Genomic DNA, 18,593 nt, shown 5'->3' with positions numbered 1-18,593 from the left:
GCCATAGGGTCCTGAACTACAAGTCTATCATTCCCCTTGGAGTTCAAACTAAAGCTGCAAACCTTCCTGGAAGAAGTGATCCAGAGGTCCAAATCCCTACTAACATAAAAACCTAATGTCAGATCCTTTTTTGAGAGCAGTCTGTGATTATGGGTTCATTTGAAAATACACAGGCCATCATAAGGCTAAAGTCCAGACAGTAAAGACTTCCTCCACCATGATCACAAGTAAAAAGAGCTTGTAATTCAGATTCAGAAAACCTGGATTTGAATACTAGCTCTACCACTAACTGGTAACCTAGTGGTAGTTAAATATTAGTAAAGGGACAGAGTTAAATACTAGTAAAGGGAAGATGGAAGCAGAGAGCAGTGGGATAGAAGGGAGGAGTCAGGGAAGGAGGAAGGGTGAAAAAAAGAAAGGAAAAAGGAAGAAAGTAGGTGGGGGCGGTGGGGAAGGCCGAGCGAGGGAGAGAAGAGGGAGGGAAGAGAGGGAGAGAGGAAGAAAGGAAGAGATGGAGAGGGAAGAAAGCCAGCAAGAGAGAAAGGACACTGAGCTGTGGGCCCCGGACTCGGGCCCCGGACTCCGCCCCCGGCCCGTAGGCTGCAGTGCCACCTCCAGCCGCCAGGGGCCGCCACGCACAGCCAGCAGCATCCCGCGCGCGCCGTGGGCCCTCTCTCCCGCCTCCGCGCCGGCCGCTCGCCGACTAGCCGCCTCTCTAGGCCGCGGCCGGATCTCGCTCGCGGTCTTCTCGTGAGGGGCTCCGCGCCGCCCGGCGCACGCCGCCCCCCTGCCTCGCGGCGCGGGGTCTCGTGGGCCCCGCTCCCGCCCTCCGCTCGCCTGGCCCGGACCGGAAGCGGCGCCGCACGGCCTGGGCCTGGCGCGGGGGGCGGGCACCGGGGCCCGGTCGGACATGGGCAAGAAGCACAAGAAGCACAAGTCTGACAAACACCTCTACGAGGGTGAGGAATGGGCCACGATGGGGGCTGCAAGGCCGCGGCGGCTCCGTGGGGTTTTCGCTCCTTCGCGACTACCCAGGAGCGTCCGAGGCGGACCGGGGGCCGCAGCTCCTACTGGCAGGCACGGTCCCGCGAAGGGGCGCAGTCCGCCCAAGGCCGTGCAGACCCCAGGCGGGGGCGGCGTTCGAACCCGGGATTCCGGCTCTGGGTGGGTGTCCGGCTGGCAGGTGAGAGACAGCCCCGAGAGGTCCGGGAGCGTTCTGGGCCCCCGCTTGGCGAGTCTCCCGTCATTCAACAGGTGCTTGGTGGGGCGCCCATGCGTGCCCAAGTCACCGGGCTTCTGCTCCACCTTCTCTGTCTTCCCCGCGCTCATGCTGCGCTGTGGATACCGCCCGCCAGTCCCTTCTCTAACGGGTGCTTTCCTTTCGTCTAAGAGTATGTAGAGAAGCCCTTGAAGCTGGTCCTCAAAGTGGGAGGGAACGAAGTCACCGAGCTCTCCACGGGCAGTTCGGGGCATGACTCAAGCCTCTTCGAAGACAAGAACGATCATGACAAACACAGGGACAGAAAGCGAAAAAAGAGAAAGAAAGGAGAGAAGCAGGTTCCAGGGGAAGAAAAGGGGAGAAAACGGAGACGAGTAAAGGTAAAGGTCGTTGCATTGCTTCAGTTTTGCCGGGGGTACCACTTCCTAAATGTTCTCACCTCCCGCTGCCAACCTTTTTTTTTTTTTAATGTCTAGTGAGACGCTAAAATACCTGTAAAATCAGACCTGTTTTGAGGAGAGCACGGTAGAATAGAAAAATGAATCATCTATGAGTTTTGGCACTTTTTAATTATGCTCGTAATTCTACTCACACATCAAGTGAACAAGCAGCCAAGTCCTGGTTTTCAGGAGAGAGCTGCTTCAAAGAGTGTTTTTTCCATCTAGGAAAGGTAAAAGTCATGCTCAAAAAACCTCAATGTTTGAGGTTTGTCAAAGATAGTCATTTCAAAAGTGAATGGGATCTATTAGGGTTCAAATTTTGTTCTGAAATAAATACTATAAAGCCACATATATAATGAGCAACGTGTATCTTTTAAAACAAAGTTTGAGTCTGTTGAAGAGAAAATTTGATCAGACCTTTAAGAGGGAGAACATCCATAATAAAAATAAGCATTTTCTTAACTATGTGCAGTTAATAGAAAAGAAAGTAGCTGCCATCTTAGTTTGAAAGCTGAGCAACATGATAATTAACTTTCTTTCCAGAGAAAATCCAATACATACCTGAACTTATCCTAGATTTCTTCTGCATTTCCCAAATTTAACTTGTTGCTGTCATAGTAAATCAATTAGTGTACCTTCTAGATAGATTTCTATATTTCAGTTTTATAATTTTTCTTTTGTTTATATATGTAACAGAAGTGTTCTATTCCAACACATTGTTAAGTCACTAAATCTTAGAGATTCTCTCTTTGGAATATCTTAAATCTGTCCTTTCTGCCCACATTTTTATTGCCTTGCTAGATTAGGACAGCACACAGAGCTATCTAATGTTTCCCTTTCCTAAATAAAAAACCCATATATGCATAGACCTTTTTTTAAAGAAATTCAAGTGGTACAGAAGTGAACAAAGTGAAGGGAAAAAAAGTTTTCCTCACCCCATTCCCTCTATAGTCTCCCTCTCCAGGGGTATTGTTATTTTAAGTTACTTTTTATTACTTTTAAAATAGTTCATGAACATAGCTTTTAGAAGTCAAGAGTACTACAGGGCTTTTAACACAAGTAGTCTCTATTCCATCCTAGAGTTTTAATTCCCAAACTTTTCAGTTTTTCTTTGGATATTTATCTCCATTTCTAATGTAGGTTTATATTGCTGTTTACTGATGTTTTTGGTTTATAGCTTATACTGACACCATGAGAATGTAAATTAACATTCTTACTGCTCTCTGCCCCCAATTTCCATTCCTCCATTCTCAAAGCATAGATACATCACAACTGTGGTCAAATCAATATTCAGTGTTTATTTTTAATTATTCACTGGAGACAAATAATACAAATACAGATCTGGTCTCGACCACTTGGTTAATTGCTTTCATTTGTTTGGTAATCTTGTACTTATTCTTCCCAAACTCTGACAGATTTGTAAACCCATCTGATTTATGTTTTTCATATGAACAAACAGTTCTCTTGCTTTGAGAAATCCATCTTGTAGAACTCTGTCTGTCCCTTCCCTCTCTAATCTTGATTAGTTGTTCTCTAGGCCTCCTGGGACTCTCTTGTCTGCTTTCTGGATCCCATGTCTTCTTAATTTTCTCCCTTGTTTCTGGTGAGTCTTTAACTCCAGAAAGTTCCTAAAGAAAGCATTCACAGGAGGTAGATCTTTGTAAGTTCTAACATGTTTGAAAATCTTTTTTCTACCCTCATATAAACTGATAGTTTGACTGAGCATGGAATTTGTCCTCTCGCTTCTAAATTTGCTGTTGAAAAGTCTGTTGCCCTCTTAATTAGTTCTTTGTGTATGACCAGTATTTGCTCTCTTGAAATTTTTAGGATCTTGCCCTTTATCTTTGTGCTCTGTTTTACAGTGAATAATCTTGACTTCAGTTCTGAGATGTTTGCTTGAAGTATTTCTGTGATGATTTCCTTCCCTCCATTTTCTCTTTTCTCTCTTTCTGGAACCCCTGCCTTTTAAATGTTGGACTCCTGTACTGATCCTCTAATTTTCTAATGTTTTACTCTCTGCTTTTCCCTATCTCTGTTTTTTGTGTTCTTCCTTGAAGGAGAGTTCCTAAACTTATGTCCTAGCTCTGCTATTGAATTTTATTTCAGATCTTGTGTTTTGAATTTCCCAGAACTCTTTCTTCTCTCTAATTGTCCTTGTTTGAAAACATCATGTTCTTTTTTATGTGCACTGTCTTCTTTTATTTCTCTAAGGATATTAATTGATGGAGTTTTGCACCTTTCTTTTTTTCCTTTTAAGTTTTCTTTTGCTCCATGCATTGTCTCCATTTCCTCTCAGGTTCATTTTACTTATTTGGACTCTTTATGTTAAAAGCATCCTTCAGTTAACTGTTGCACCCTTATAGTCTGTTTATATTTAAATGCGGCGCACAAAAAAACTGACTAAATGCTTTGTGCCCAAAGTTTGTTAGCTGATGGATTTCACTAAACAACACTTTGTACACATATCTTTATGTGTACAGATATGTGTACCCTACAGGTATTTTTTATGGGCTTTTCAGTTTCTCCAAAGAAAAATCCATCTTGGGAGAAGGATTTTACCTGGCTGTCCAGGGGAAGGAGGCAGAAAGTCTTACTACCCATGCTCTGCTTTCAGTCTAGCATCTTTCCCCACTTCTGACTGAGATTCAGATCTACAGACCGTCTGGTTCCTTATATTTCCATGTTCCGAGCTTTTCCTTGTTTCTGGGGCTTGAACTGTTCTCATACGTGTCCACTTCTCTGCATCAGGAGGTATCTAGCTTTCTCCAATCTGCAATCTCCTCCACTTGCCTTTCATCTCCCAAGTGTGTTGACACCTTCCATCTGCTGTCATCTCTGCTGGACTCTTTGTTCCTGCTGTCATCTCATTTAACTAGATGTTGAGGTAACCCCTTTTAACTATTTCTGGTTTCATTTCTGGCAGCTACCACCATAAGGCCAGTTGATAAAATTCTTGATTTCTTGTTTTATCAATTATCTAATTCTTTTTACTAACTACACTGTATTTGGTTATATTGATGCACCATATTTTTATTTTATACATTTATACAATACTACTTTTAAGTGGTAACAAATGCTGCAGTAAGCCTCATTGTACAAATATCTTTGTATGCTTTTATAAGAGTATCTTCAGAATAGGTTCCTTAGTCTCCTTCTGTGTTCCAGCCACTTTGCCCTTACTTGACTATGACTCTGAATATCATTAGTCATCACTATATTTTGATTCTGTTGCAAATTAAGGTCCTTTTGCATCCACAGTCTCTTTCAGACTAACACTGCAGAGACATGTCAGTGGACGGTTTCCATTTTACAAAAGGTAGGAAACTGGGATAAGTGAAGTAAATTTGCCCAAGGTCCCATTTCCCCAGAACTCAGAGCCTGGGACCATGGGACATTTCCAGATTCTGTAGGGTGTCATTGGTTCTGTAGAGACTGTTTGGGTCATCCCACATTTCTAGGCCAGTCCAGGGATGGAGAAAGGGGGTTCTTTTGTTAGTGTTCTTCAGGAGGACACTACTCTCTGAGCTGCATTCTGGATCTCCAGAGAGTTTTAGGGACAGTCACCCAGGTATCTTCCTGGGGAGAGTCAGTTCTTAGGCCAGAGACTAGTGACTCTTTCATCTTATGTAGAAGGAGGGAGGAAGGATGCCAGAAAAGGAGACAGCACATCCTTTCCCTTTTAAAGCATTTTTCTAAAAGGCGTACATAACTTCTGCTTATATATCATTAGCCGGATCTTAATTACATGGCCACCGTAGCTGCTTAGAGAAATACATTTATGGGGACATGTATCCTAATAAAAGGAATTTTTTTTAAAGGATTTTCTTCTTTTTGAGTAGGAAGGCCTTGGTTATATTAGTTTAGAATGCCCCAACAGATAGGATCAATAGTAATTCTCCCTATAGAGCAGTGATATTTCATACCACTGAGGGCATTAAGAGTACAACATGCCTGGTTTTAATCAGATCATAATCTAGACACTACCCCCACAAAAGTGTGTTGACTTTTTTCCTGAAACATTTGCATGCTGAACAATTAGCAAAGAATTTGCATGCTGGCATAACTTATATAACATTACCCTTCCCTAAAGATTCAGCTTATGTTTTCAAGTCACTTATTTCCTCTTAATATAAAAAATTACATCTCATGAAAACACTCACACCATTTGATCCAGTAATATAGGCAAAAGAGGACAAGTAAATCTAAGGTGCAACAGGTAAAATTCTGTGTGGGTCATTACATTGGTAAAGTGATTAATAAAAATGGCAGAATGTTTATAAAATCATTTTAAGTGAAATAACAACCATCTATGCACCCATTATGATTACTGAAAACCTACATGCACACTTTACAAATAACGACTGATACTTATTAAGCACACATTACATGCTGGGTTCTGTGCTTAGTGCTTTTTGTATGTTCTCTCACTTTACTCCTGCTATACCACATCCCTATGTGACTGATATTATTATCTCTTTCTTATAAATTATAGTAAAATACAGTATAAAATTTACCATCTTAACCATTTTTAAATGTCCAATTCAGTAGTATTAAGTATATTCATATTGTACAACCAACTTCCAGAACTTTTCCATACCCATTAAACAGCCTCCCCACCTCTCCGTCCTCTGAGCTTCTGGTAACCACCATTCTCCTTTTGTCTCTGAGTCTGACTAGTATAGATACCTCTATAATCACACAGTGTTTGTCTTTTTGTGATTGACTTGTTTCACTTAACATAAGGTCCTCAAGTTTCATTTGTGTTGTAGCATGTGTTAGAACTTCCTTTTCAAGGCATTGTATGGACAATACCACATTTTGTTTATCCATTCATCCGTTGATGGACATTTGGTTTATTGCTACTTTTTGGCTGTTATAAATATATGTAATGCTGCTAGGAACATGGGTGTACAAGTATCACTTCATGGCCCTGCTTTTAATTCTTCTGATTATATATCCAAAAGTAGAATTGCTCGATCAAACTACCTTTATCTTCTCTTTTAACATGAGAACACTAAGGCTCAGAGAGTTTAAGTAACTTGCTCAAGGCCACACAGTACCAGAACAAGAACTCAAATCCTGCCCTAAACAGGTCTGTAGTCTGAATGAGTTGTTAAAGTGAACACCAACCTCCCTTCTCTTCATAGTACATGGAAGAATAAAATTATTGCACTCACAGAGGCAGAACTCTGGTTCTGAGACTCCTGAGATTTCTTGGAGCTGAGGGGAATCACAGAAGACTTTGCTTAGGAAGTAGCATTTGACCTGATCTTTAGAAATCAGAATACAGTGATGCATTACATATTCAATCAAGGGATCAACTCTGAGCTACTACTGTAGTATAGTAAGAATAGTCTTTTCATATTGTATAGTTAAGCATAAAAGATCATATGTATAAAGCCATGAGTATTGTACTTTATGGACTACTTCAGGTATTTTCAAAGATAATCTGACAATCCAGTTTTCATTTATATGCTGACTTGAGAAACTGATCCCTGAATGCAGTGCTACACTACTGTATAGAGGTTTGGAGGTAAGGAAGCTTGTACACCAAGTAAAGAATTAAGAACAGTAGCATGAAGGCAGGCAGAAGTGAGGGTGTGTATGAGAGACAAAGTAGTTCTCTTTTTAACCACAGAACACGTGAAGAAGAGTATGAACTCTGAAAAGGTGTTGAGATGTCAGTATAGGGAATTCGAACTTGAATATGTAGGCTGTGAAAAGTCAAAAACTTTCTGAGTGGAAGAATGATCAAAGGTGAGCCTTAGTAGTATTAACCTGTTAATAGTACCTAGCAGATGTTGAAGAGTGGAGCCTGGATATACAGAAACTGACCCAGAAGGCCTTAATCCCTTCATTGAGAAGGTCTTAATCCCTTCATTGACACACAAACCTGTTCTTCTGAAAAGCATAATCCTAACCCAAATTCTGTTTTAACAGCTTTGCAAATCAACTTCAGGTTTAGATACTCAAAAGAAGTTAATAGATGTGTCTACTATGCAGTGCACAATGAGTTATAATAATAACATAAGCAAAGTTCTGCTACAGAAGTGTTACTCACAGATTAATAAAATAACTTGCCATTGAGTCATGGATAAATTAGAATCTAGTCTGAAATAAGTACCATCTGTTTGTAGTTACTGAAATAGCCACTGTTCCTCACTCCTGTCTCAGACCTTCTTGCACACAGAATATATCCTTTGCCTGGAATGCTGTTCCCACCCACCCACCTCCACCTCCAACCTAGCTAAATTCTCTCTCCTTCAGATCTCAGCTTAGATAGTACTTTCTCCTAGAAGCCTTCCCACGTGTCTCAAGTCAAAATTAGATTCACCAACAGTTCATTCTTTGAAATCTGGTTTTTTTTTTTCTTTTTTTAGTGAGTCATTTTATGTCTGTCTCTATTGTTACACTGTCATCTTCCTAAGGGCAGAGATGTTTCTTATCCACCAACATGTGCCCACACAGTAGAACCTCATTTATTTATTGAATTCATGAATAAATGAATGGGTTTCTACAATGTGCTGGGTACTATGCCAAGATTTCACATACACTGTCATATTTAATCTTCAAAACAATCTTCTGAGTGATGTATTGTATCTTTTAAAGTTGAGAAAATTAGACCCCCATAATTACATAGTTTATCCATGCTTTCATAGCTAATAAGGGGCAAATCTAGAATTTGAACCCACCTATATAAACTGTAACTATATACCCTTTTTCCTTGGCTACCTGAAATTAAATGGCTCTAGTGTTTTTCTTTAGTTTTCTATATGTAATTAGCAAAATACACATACTGTTAACCAGAACTGTTAACTTTAATAAGTGACATTCATGAAAGGATTCTGTAGTATACTTTGAATCATAAAAAAGAAAGTTAAAAGGTTAGAATCAGAATTTTACATGGAGTAAGAACTTGAAAGATCAAAGCCTCATGTTTTATAGGTGAAACTGACCAAAAGAGTCGGGTAACTTGTTCCAGGTCACATTCTCGTAAACTAGAAGCTAGGTCTCCTGATTGCTAGTCTGGCAATAACATGTTAAAAAAATCTCCGTTCCATTCAGGGTAGTTTCCAAGATTATGTCTTTATATTCTTTTTTTCTTTGAGGCCCTAGCCCTGAAGGCTGTATTCTTACCATGCTAAATAATAAAGTTATTACTGTAGACCATGCTAAGTAGATGAAGTTGGGTTAATTCAGAGACATTATACCTTTTACTTTTTCAACTTCCCTATTTCCTGAGTCTTACTTCATAATCTCATTGACTGCAAGAGAAATAAAATCAGTTAAATCTTTATCTTGGAGGTGATAAAGAGGCCTGATGAGAGTAAATGAGTTAGTTACCTAAGAAGGTCAGAGAGTGTTAAATACGAAGCTGGAGCTAAAATTTGATCCTCTAGACTGTGGGTCAGCAAACTATGGCCAACACCACCTGATTTTATAAATGAAGTTTGATTGGACATACCCACTCACTTATGTATTGTTTGTGGCTGCTTTCATGCTACAGCAATAAAGGTTACTAGTTGTGACAGACCTTATGGACCATGAAACCTAAATATATACAATCTGGCTGTTTACAAAAGAACAGTTTTCAGACCTCTGCTCTAAATTCCTGGCACTGTGGCTCTCATTTTTTCCACTTAGAAGAGTGCTTATTAAGCCTTTCAAGCTGTCCTCTCTCTACAATTTACATTTAATAGAAAGAATTCTCTATCTCTGGGGGTCTTCGTCCATTGAGTAGATGTTGTTCTAAGCCTGTCAACCTGCAAAAGATTCATGCCAGGTTTTCAGGTAAAAAAACAAAAAACTTTACAAAGTCAAAAATTGCTTCTCCAGAATATGTCATGAAGCCATAAAAAACAGACACCAATCAGTTTAATGGTAGTTGAGATCAAGTGCACAGTGAATATACTTTATAACATAGTTCTCTGGAGCTTTTAAACCAACTATATATTCTGTATGAGATGCTTTGGATCCTGGGAATAGATTGTGAAGTTCTGTATCAGTGATACTCAAAGTGTGATACCCCCCATGATGGCCTAGAAACTTGTTAGTAAGTAGATTCGTGGGCTCTACCTAGATCCACTGGATTGGTTATTCTGGTGTTAGACAATAGTGATTTAGCAATACCTTCAAATTATTTTGATGCAAACTGCAACTTGAGAACTGTATGGGACCTTAGAATTTGCATTTCTCAAAATGTCCCAGATAGTACTGATATTGCTAGTCTGAGCACCACTGCACTTTGAGAACCACTGCCTTACATACTAGAACAGGAAATTAGGACATTGACTGAGGAAATAATGTTTTTAGTCATTAAGATCCTTTTGAGAATCTTGATTCTCACAAGCATAAAGTAGAATTTTGGACAATTTTACTACAAAATTTAATTTTAAGAAGTAAAGGCAGTAATAAAACCATCTGGATAATAACCATCCAGCTTCAGCAGATCTTGACATTTTGCCTTTTGCTTATTTTTTTGTTTTTTGGGTTTTGGTTTTTTTATTTTTTAATAATTAGAGTACAGACACAGATGAAGCCTTTTTTGTACCCTTCCACAATTCTGTTTCTCTCCCTCTTTCCCTGGAGAGAACCATATCAAGAGTTTGGTGTGCATCACAATGCATCCTGGTTTTATAATTTTACTACTTCTACATGTATCTGTAAATAATATGTACTTAACACATTTAAAAATTTTATGTAACTGATCTTGTAACAGTTATTCTCAACTTCTGTATAAATTATATTTCTGAATACTATACATGCTGATAGAGTATAACTTTAGCATATCAATTTTATGTGCTTTGTAAATATGCCATGATTTATTAATCTGTTTTCTTTCTAGTAGGCATTGGATTGTTCCTAATCTTTGACCGTTTCAAAGAATGCTTCAGTGAGCATTGTTACACATATCTTCATGTATACTGTGTGAGAGGAAGTTTCTTTAGGGTATATATATGTCCAGGAGTAGAATAGCTGAAAAGTAAGGTAAAGACATCTTAAGCTTTACTAGATATTCTAATTGTTCTTAAAGTAGTTGTACCTGTTTACTCAACAATCAGCAAAGTATAAGAGCCCCATTTTCTCTACTCACCTCAAAACTTATTATTTTCATACGTTTTAATTTTTGCCAGAGAGATATGAAATAACTTCAAGTCTTTATAATTCCCAGAGTTCTAGGGAGCATGAGCTAATTTTTCTGTTTCTTGACATTTTGGGTTTCTTCTGGGAATTACCTGTGATATCTGCTACCCATTTTCTTTTGGGTTATTTTCCTTTTAATATGAAGTTGTAGATGCTCTTTTTCTTTCCTAACACTAATATTTTCTAATACTTTATGAGTTATGTGTGTTTTAAGTACTTTATCTCAGGCGATAGCTGGTCTTTTAACTTTGTTTATGGGTAAGAAAGCCTTTCTCTACCCTTGGGTCATAAAGATCGTTTTATGTGAAGTTTTAAAGCTTTTTGTAAATATAAGTCTTTAATTTATAGGGAATTTACTTTTGTATATGGTTTGAGGTAGAGATCTAATTTCATTTTCTTTTTTCATGTTGATAACCAGTTGTCCCAGCACTACCCTTTTGTTGTTGATTTATGCCAGCTTTGTGTGATACATCAAGCATTTCTGTGTGCATGGACCTATTTCTAAGCTCTGTAATCTGTTCTTCTGGGCTGTACTCTACCCCTCTGTCTGACACACATTGTCTTAATACTTTATACAAATACTTATTATCTGGTAAGATACATCTTATGTGATCGTTTTCAAAAATGTTCTGTTCTTCATTTATTTTTCAAGTTATACAATTGGCTTGTCAAATTCCATGAAAAATCCTGCTACAGTATTGATAAGCATTACATTGTATTTATGCATTACTTTGCAGAGAATTGCCTGTCTTTCAATTCATGAACATGGTATATCTCCTTTACTCAGGTCTTCCACAGTGGCCTTTCATTAATGCTTCATAATTTTTTCTAAAAGATTAGATATTGGGCATCTTTTTATTAGATTTATTTCTAGGTATGCTATCTCTTGTGAATAGTATTTTTCTAATTGGTAATTTCTGATACGTAGAAGTACTTTATTTTTAACCTCTTTATGAACACGTTATCCTCTCCTTTTCCAGGAGATGGCAGTAAAAAACATTAAGATTTCATTTGGAATCTATTTTCTTTGCCATGATGTCATACTTTTTTCACTGAAATTAAGATGATTCATTTTAAAGGTATTGATTCTGAAGTATATCTAAATTATCTCATTTGTTCCATTTAGGAGGATAAAAAGAAGCGAGATCGGGACCGTGTGGAGAATGAGGCAGAAAAAGACCTTCAGTGTCAGGCCCCTGTAAGATTAGACTTGCCTCCTGAGAAGCCTCTCGCAAGCTCTTTAGCCAAACAAGAAGGTTGGAATAACTGCATTAACTGTCCTGAATGAGGAGGCATTTTCTTACCCTTAATTATTTTAAGGGTCATAGCCAGGGAAATTGACTAGGATTTTTGCTTTTAAGTTAAAGCCTGAAACTAGCTACTTAACTGAATTTTTTGTTTTCTTATTTTTCTCACTGTGTATGAGCTTTCAATTAGCTTCAGTTTTTAATTGATATTCTCATGCTTCCACATATTTATAAGGTAAATGGGATTTCTATATGAGATATTTAGTGACTGGCATAAGTCATACAGAAAGAAAATATGCTAAACAATAATCTCTGGAATCTTCCTTTATAAGACTCTCTTTTTTCCTTCCTTGCTTTAGAAGTAGAACAGACACCCCTTCAAGAAGCTTTGAATCAGCTAATGAGACAATTGCAAAGGTAAATTTTTTTTCCAACATTTATATGACATGGAAATTGAAAGGGAAATACGGGATCCAGACCACTTCTCTATTTTTGATGATTTAAAACCACATTTTGTGGCCTAAATCCAAATGTACTTGATTTTAAAGTGTATGATAAATATTTTGCCTGGCAATAGACGTGCTCTTAGAGGCTGACTTTCAGATGTTCTCATTTGGTTTGTTTTAACTGGCAACTTACAGTGTTACATAATACTCTTCATGGCAAATTTCTCTTTAAAGCAATGTCTTACATTAAAGTTCTAAACAGGAATAAACAAAACATGTATTTCCACTTTGCTAATAGATGACAATACCTTCTGTTCATTGGTGTAATGCTTATCATGCTGTGAAACTCAGTAAGTCTGAGAGCAGAAACAAAAATACCATAGATAAGATATGTGACCCTTTCTTAAATGAAGAAATTTGTTCTAAAAATTAAACCAATGTTAAGTTCTTAAAAGGGGAAAGAATAACTCAATCTTTATTAAGTGTATGTTTTGATACCACTCTAAACTCAAAATTTGAATTTGCAGCTCCAAGACATTTACATTAGTTGCAGAGAATTCACAGGTGTTTGGCATGCATTCTAATAGTGAACTTCCTTCTCACTGTTGTATTTATATGTCAACCCCAGAACACATCATAAGTAATTTTTTAAGATAAAGCCTCTGGTTGCTATATGTATTTACCACCTATTCAGCTTTGCAGTTAAGATTGCAAGTTAGTGGCCTCTCCCTTTTTGGTGTTACAGAGTAGTTGAGAAAATTACATCACAAATGCTTTAAACTTGAATAAATCATTCATTACTTGTCCCAAAGGAGTGAACAGGTAAATATTGACATTCCAACTCTATTAGAAGGTATGATTATAAAGTGTCTTAGCTGCTTCTTGATTTTATTTCTTGTAACATAAGACAAAAATGTAGGTTAATGATGTCCTGTAAAAGAAACCTGCTTAAGGTTTCTTAGTCCAAGGATGTTCTCATTGTTTAAATCATTTTGGGAATTAGAACACAGAGCCCTGGTTGTTTTTTTAACAACCGTAGTGATTCTTCATCCTGGAGTTTCAGCACAAATGCTGTTAAAGAATATAATTGATCAAGTTTAGTAATACCATTTTTTGGTCAAACTAAGTGGAATGGAACTCAATTAAAATACTAATTTTAGGAGGTGTGGATAGTTTTCTCTGAACAGGTTCTTCAGAGATGATAAGTGCTGTTATTCATAGTAACTACTCTGGACAGCATGCATTTGGATATATAAGTCCCAGACTGGATATTTTTGCTTATTCTCATTTTTTAGTTTCGCTATATAGGCATCCTGGTAGAAAGAACAAAGGCAGATTCACACAGACCTGAGTTTAGATTCCAACTCTTATAGCATATTTTTTTAACAAATGATTTGACCTCTGAGTCGTAGTATACTCATCTCTAAGTGAGAATACTACCACCCTGATGGCTTTTATGAGGACTAAATATAAAGTACGTTAAGTACCTACCACTGGGCCTGTCATGTAGTAAATACATTTAAAAGTTACTACTACTATTATTTTTTAAGCCATTTTATTGTTAATTATTTGGAGTAAGTAAACATTAATAAGCCATAATTTCAAGAGAAAAAAATATCTAATGATTTAATTATATAGAACAGTGGTTCTCAACCTTGTGAGTACTGGAAATATCAATGCAAATACTCAAATACCAATACCAATATTCAACCCTACAAATACCAGTGCCTGGGCCTACCCATCTTCCTCAAGAGGATCTGATATGGTTCTAGAGTAAGCCTACTCCCACCCTATGAAGTTTTTTTTTAAGCACCTCTGATGATTCTCATGCAGAGCCAGAGTTGAAAGCCCATGATAGAAAGCACTAATTGTAAGTTTGGGGGTCTGAGGCCCTTTTTAATGTCAGTTTTTTTAACTACACATGGTAGAGTTTCTCCCCATTGATTAAGAAAATATACATGCTCATGTGGATGCAGTAATCCTGTGGTGCACCAAAAGTCCAAACCTATAGTTAGAAACCAATGCATAAAATGACAAATGTGCACTCATAATTGTTATTTCTGCCTTTTCCCCTGTGATTGATAAAAATACATGGCACTAATCTCCCAAGGCCAGGACATTGGTCAGTTAGTCCAGGTAATCCAGGTTTACTTTGTTTTATTTTTCCCATTGTAGGAAGTGCTGATTAGGATGCATATTTTAAAAGATTCTTCATCTTGAGGGTACAACTAATATGTGAAACATCTTAACATTGTTACTAGTTATGGCTTTAGTGTTTAAAAATCATTCCTTCAATTTTCAGTGAAAAACATGTTAACATATTACAGATTCTTTCTACATTTGAAGAGGGTCCTCTGACTTCTGCTTCTAGACCAGTAGATTTGTTTGTAGTAGAAATAAAATTGCCTGTTTCATATCTTCACAGAAAAGACCCAAGTGCTTTCTTTTCATTTCCTGTGACTGATTTTATTGCTCCTGGCTACTCCATGATCATTAAACACCCAATGGATTTTAGTACCATGAAAGAAAAGATCAAGAACAATGATTACCAATCCATAGAAGAACTAAAGGTAGTAGCTATAGTTATTTATGTTGTGATTGGAGAAATAAACTGATAGTACAAGTAACATGTCTTTATTCAACTGAGAGTCAAGCTCCTTGATCTTGTACATACACAGTCTTTGTAGAAATCTGCATGCCTGATACTCAGAATCTTTTTAATTGACATTTTATTTTACAAAGAATTAAGTTTATTTAAATATCCAAAAATTTTTGTATTTTTCTGTCTTAGAAAACATTTTTGAGTTTGTTGATAGAAAACCAGATAAGGCGTCTGCTATCTTTTATTATTTTGGAAGGTTTTAGTAAAATTTTTAATTTCTTTGTTCTATAATTTATTTTCTAAACCTTTAAAATGAAGATGTTGATTTTTAATTTCAGATCAGTACAGGTAAAATTTATATTTTAATCAAAGTTGAATCAGACTATTTTGTTTTCTGTTTCTAGACATCCAAGGTGTGTGTATCTTCTAAAACAGAATAAATTGGCTTGTCCAGAAATATTAAATGGTGGAAGTTTAATTACATTTTATACTTTGATGAAAGTCAACTGCTCCCTGAGTCTACTTCAGCTCTATTTGTTGAGCATATTTTCTTTAAAAGAAGTAACTTAAAAACTTGTAAGAACCTACAAGCCACCAAGATGATGTATATGCCTAATTTTATAGTTGAAGTTTTTTCTGTATTTAGTCTTGATTTTAGAGGTATACTTTTCCTTTTAATCTTGCAGAGAAAAGGAACCACATGTTTTTTTTTAATTTGGTTTGTGCCAAACCACCACAAACTTAACTGGTTTAGATAATATCTACTTTGCCTTTGTTTTTTCTGCACAAGCATTATGATGTTCACCTGACTTAAGGTCTAGACCCTAATCATTTACAGAAGGAAAGTAAGACAGTAAATTTTATCTTTATTGGCTCTTTTTTTCATCCACATGTCAATCAGCTGAGGTTTATGAACAGCACCAACATTTCATTCTGTTTTCACTATCAGTTTGTCTGTATAGATAATATTTTTGTATTTGCTCTGAAAAACCTGAATCAGGTTCTCTTGTGTTCAGAGAAATGGTAACTTCTCCCAACTTTTCATCTGGTGAAAATTACACTAGAACTGTTTATTTCTGCATATTTCTGACCTTGTTATTGCTTAACAGAAAAAAATTTCACAGGTTTTTTTTTCTTTTTGTGAATAGTTTTCCTCTGATCTTTCTAATGATGAAAGGAGAGAAGTGTGCTCACGTTGTGTTCTTGAGCAAATGGCTAAGGTTTATCATAATTGAAATTAACAAGTATTTTTAACTTTTTGGAGTTTTCTACATTATTACATTTTTTTCCTAGGGGAAATTCAATAGCCCAATATAATATTAGCTTATCCAGCTCATTAGGCTGTTCAATTTTTTTTTAATTACATGAAAGTATGCAGAAAGGTCATCTACAGGTTACCATAACAGGTAGTATTCTATTCTGTGATGAGTAGAATAATCCAGTGCTATCTTGCCAGCTAAAGGCTCAGTAGTCATTTGGTATGAGTAATAGTCATGTAGGGTCTCCCCTCACTTGCCTGTCCTTTCCCCAAGTGTATATGCAATAACTCTTACGGAATGGAAGCTTTTCAGAATGTCTGTAACAAGGGTTCTTAACCTAGGGTCCTGTGGGTAGCCATGGATGAGTCTTCAAAGGGGGAACCAGGAACCTGCTAATACTACATGCAAAATTTTGTGTTCAATTCTATGTGTGCTTGAGGAGTGGATCCAAAGCTTTCATCAGATTCTCAAAGATCCAGGACCTAGCTAAATCCTAACTGATTAGAGACTTAGCCAGGAACTGAGCATACATGTACTTAATCCACTTTAAATTTAATACCACATTTATTGGTGACCCTTGAATCAGTCTTCTTGTATGTTCTTAAATAATATTCAGTCTGCCTATTTTTGGTGTTCTAAACCATTATCAAGTGGGGCTTCAATGTTTTGTTTTGAATTGGGAGGAGTTTGGGGGCTCAGATTCTTTTGTGTGGGTTTTTATCATTTTAGCTTACAGACCTTGGCATAATCACTTTCACATTTATGTAATGTATAAATTATTTATCCATGAAAATACACAGTGGGATTGAGTTCTCCAACACACGTGCATACTTAGAAATTTAAACCAAAAGTAGTTTTGATAATTTGGGTACTCCAGTTACAGGTTTTAACTCTTTGAGTTTGTATGGTTTATTTAATTTAGCATACATTCTGCAAATTGTGTTGAGCTTATGATAGTAACCAAACACTTAAAATTGTTGTAAAATATTAACATTTTGCTCAGTTAATTTGAATTTGGAGGGGAATACTATGGTGATTTAGCACTGACCCAGTTTTTAGTCAAGATCTGAAATTTTAATAAATGGAAACTTAAGATGTTTATTTTTAAAACTAAGTAATATTTCTTAATTATAGGAGCTGAAGAGTTAAGATTATTATATTTAATATAGAAATAATTTCATCTAATTCTTTCTGTATAGAGTAAGTTTATAATGAAGAAACCCATTTTAAAATTTCATCTTGGGTGGGATCTAAACTTATAAAATTTCTAAGAATTTGGAAAAGTATATAGTAGGATAAATTAATTTATCAGTTACCAGTCTTGTGAGTCTTAAAAAATATTTTTAAGTACTCTTAATGTTTAGTAAACAGTGAAAGAAAAGGGTTTTTTGTTTACATTTTAATGTTTTGAGAATTAGTAGGATTTCATACCAAAGTACCTTTGTTTTAATGCATATTCCCCCTTAATATTCTCTTTGCAGGATAACTTCAAACTAATGTGTACTAATGCCATGATTTACAACAAACCAGAGACCATTTATTATAAAGCTGCAAAGAAGCTGTTACACTCAGGGATGAAAATTCTTAGCCAGGTAAAGGAAATTCTTTGTCATAAATAATTATAAAATCTGTATCCCTTTGCTTTTTGTATTGAATACAAATCTAATATCCTGGTTTTATTTTATAGGTAAATCAAATTAAAGTTGGAAATATTAAATGAAAAATTTTAATAAAGAGAAGAAAAAGGGAGATTCCCATTTGGAATTGACACAACTAAATATTAGCATCCAGCTGTAATTATTTAGAGGGTGTTGAATTGATACTCACCTGATGGATTTAAAATTTGCCCTGAAACATCAGCCTGAATTGCAGGATAGGATTAATTAGATAAATTATGAGACATTTTAGGAGGAAAGCTCTATCTTTCCCTTTGTAAGGATGGAATCTGGTGTTTTGGTCAGCATAGGAACTCTTTCCAGTAGAAAGAAACTAAATACTCAAATGAGCAATAACTTGGAACTGTCTCAAAGCCACCTCCACACAGGAGCAGACTCTCCCTTAAAGGACAAGAGCTGGTATATAGTAAGGCATTTAAGTGGAAGAAACATGTGCAGAGGCACAGACCCCTCATTGTCAAGCTTTGTGAGAAAGCTTAAACAGGATAACCTACTCAGCTCAGAGAGACACTGTAGATAGTAGGAAATAATGTGTCATCTCAGAGCTACAGTTAATGAAA

The 18,593-nt window shown here is 36.6% G+C and overlaps 1 protein-coding gene across 2 annotated transcripts in view; it reads left to right on the top strand.

Moving 5' to 3' along the window:
• Window positions 1-683: 683 nt before the first annotated feature.
• Window positions 684-18,593, top strand: part of BRD7 (bromodomain containing 7) — a 38,607-nt gene continuing 20,697 nt past the window's right edge. Inside the window, exons 1-6 of one of the 2 annotated variants that reach the window (XM_017676545.3) lie at window positions 684-959; window positions 1,391-1,599; window positions 11,930-12,059; window positions 12,410-12,467; window positions 14,922-15,066; window positions 17,839-17,949. In XM_017676545.3, the coding sequence (XP_017532034.2) occupies window positions 911-959; window positions 1,391-1,599; window positions 11,930-12,059; window positions 12,410-12,467; window positions 14,922-15,066; window positions 17,839-17,949 (702 nt within the window). In that variant the 5' untranslated portion in view covers window positions 684-910. The remainder of the gene's footprint in view (window positions 960-1,390; window positions 1,600-11,929; window positions 12,060-12,409; window positions 12,468-14,921; window positions 15,067-17,838; window positions 17,950-18,593) is intronic. The other variant, XM_017676547.3, reaches the window with a different exon arrangement.

Source organism: Manis javanica, chromosome 17 (genome assembly GCF_040802235.1).
Source record: "Manis javanica isolate MJ-LG chromosome 17, MJ_LKY, whole genome shotgun sequence".
NCBI classification, from domain to species: domain Eukaryota; kingdom Metazoa; phylum Chordata; class Mammalia; order Pholidota; family Manidae; genus Manis; species Manis javanica.
This window is presented reverse-complemented; position numbering and strand designations above follow the sequence as displayed.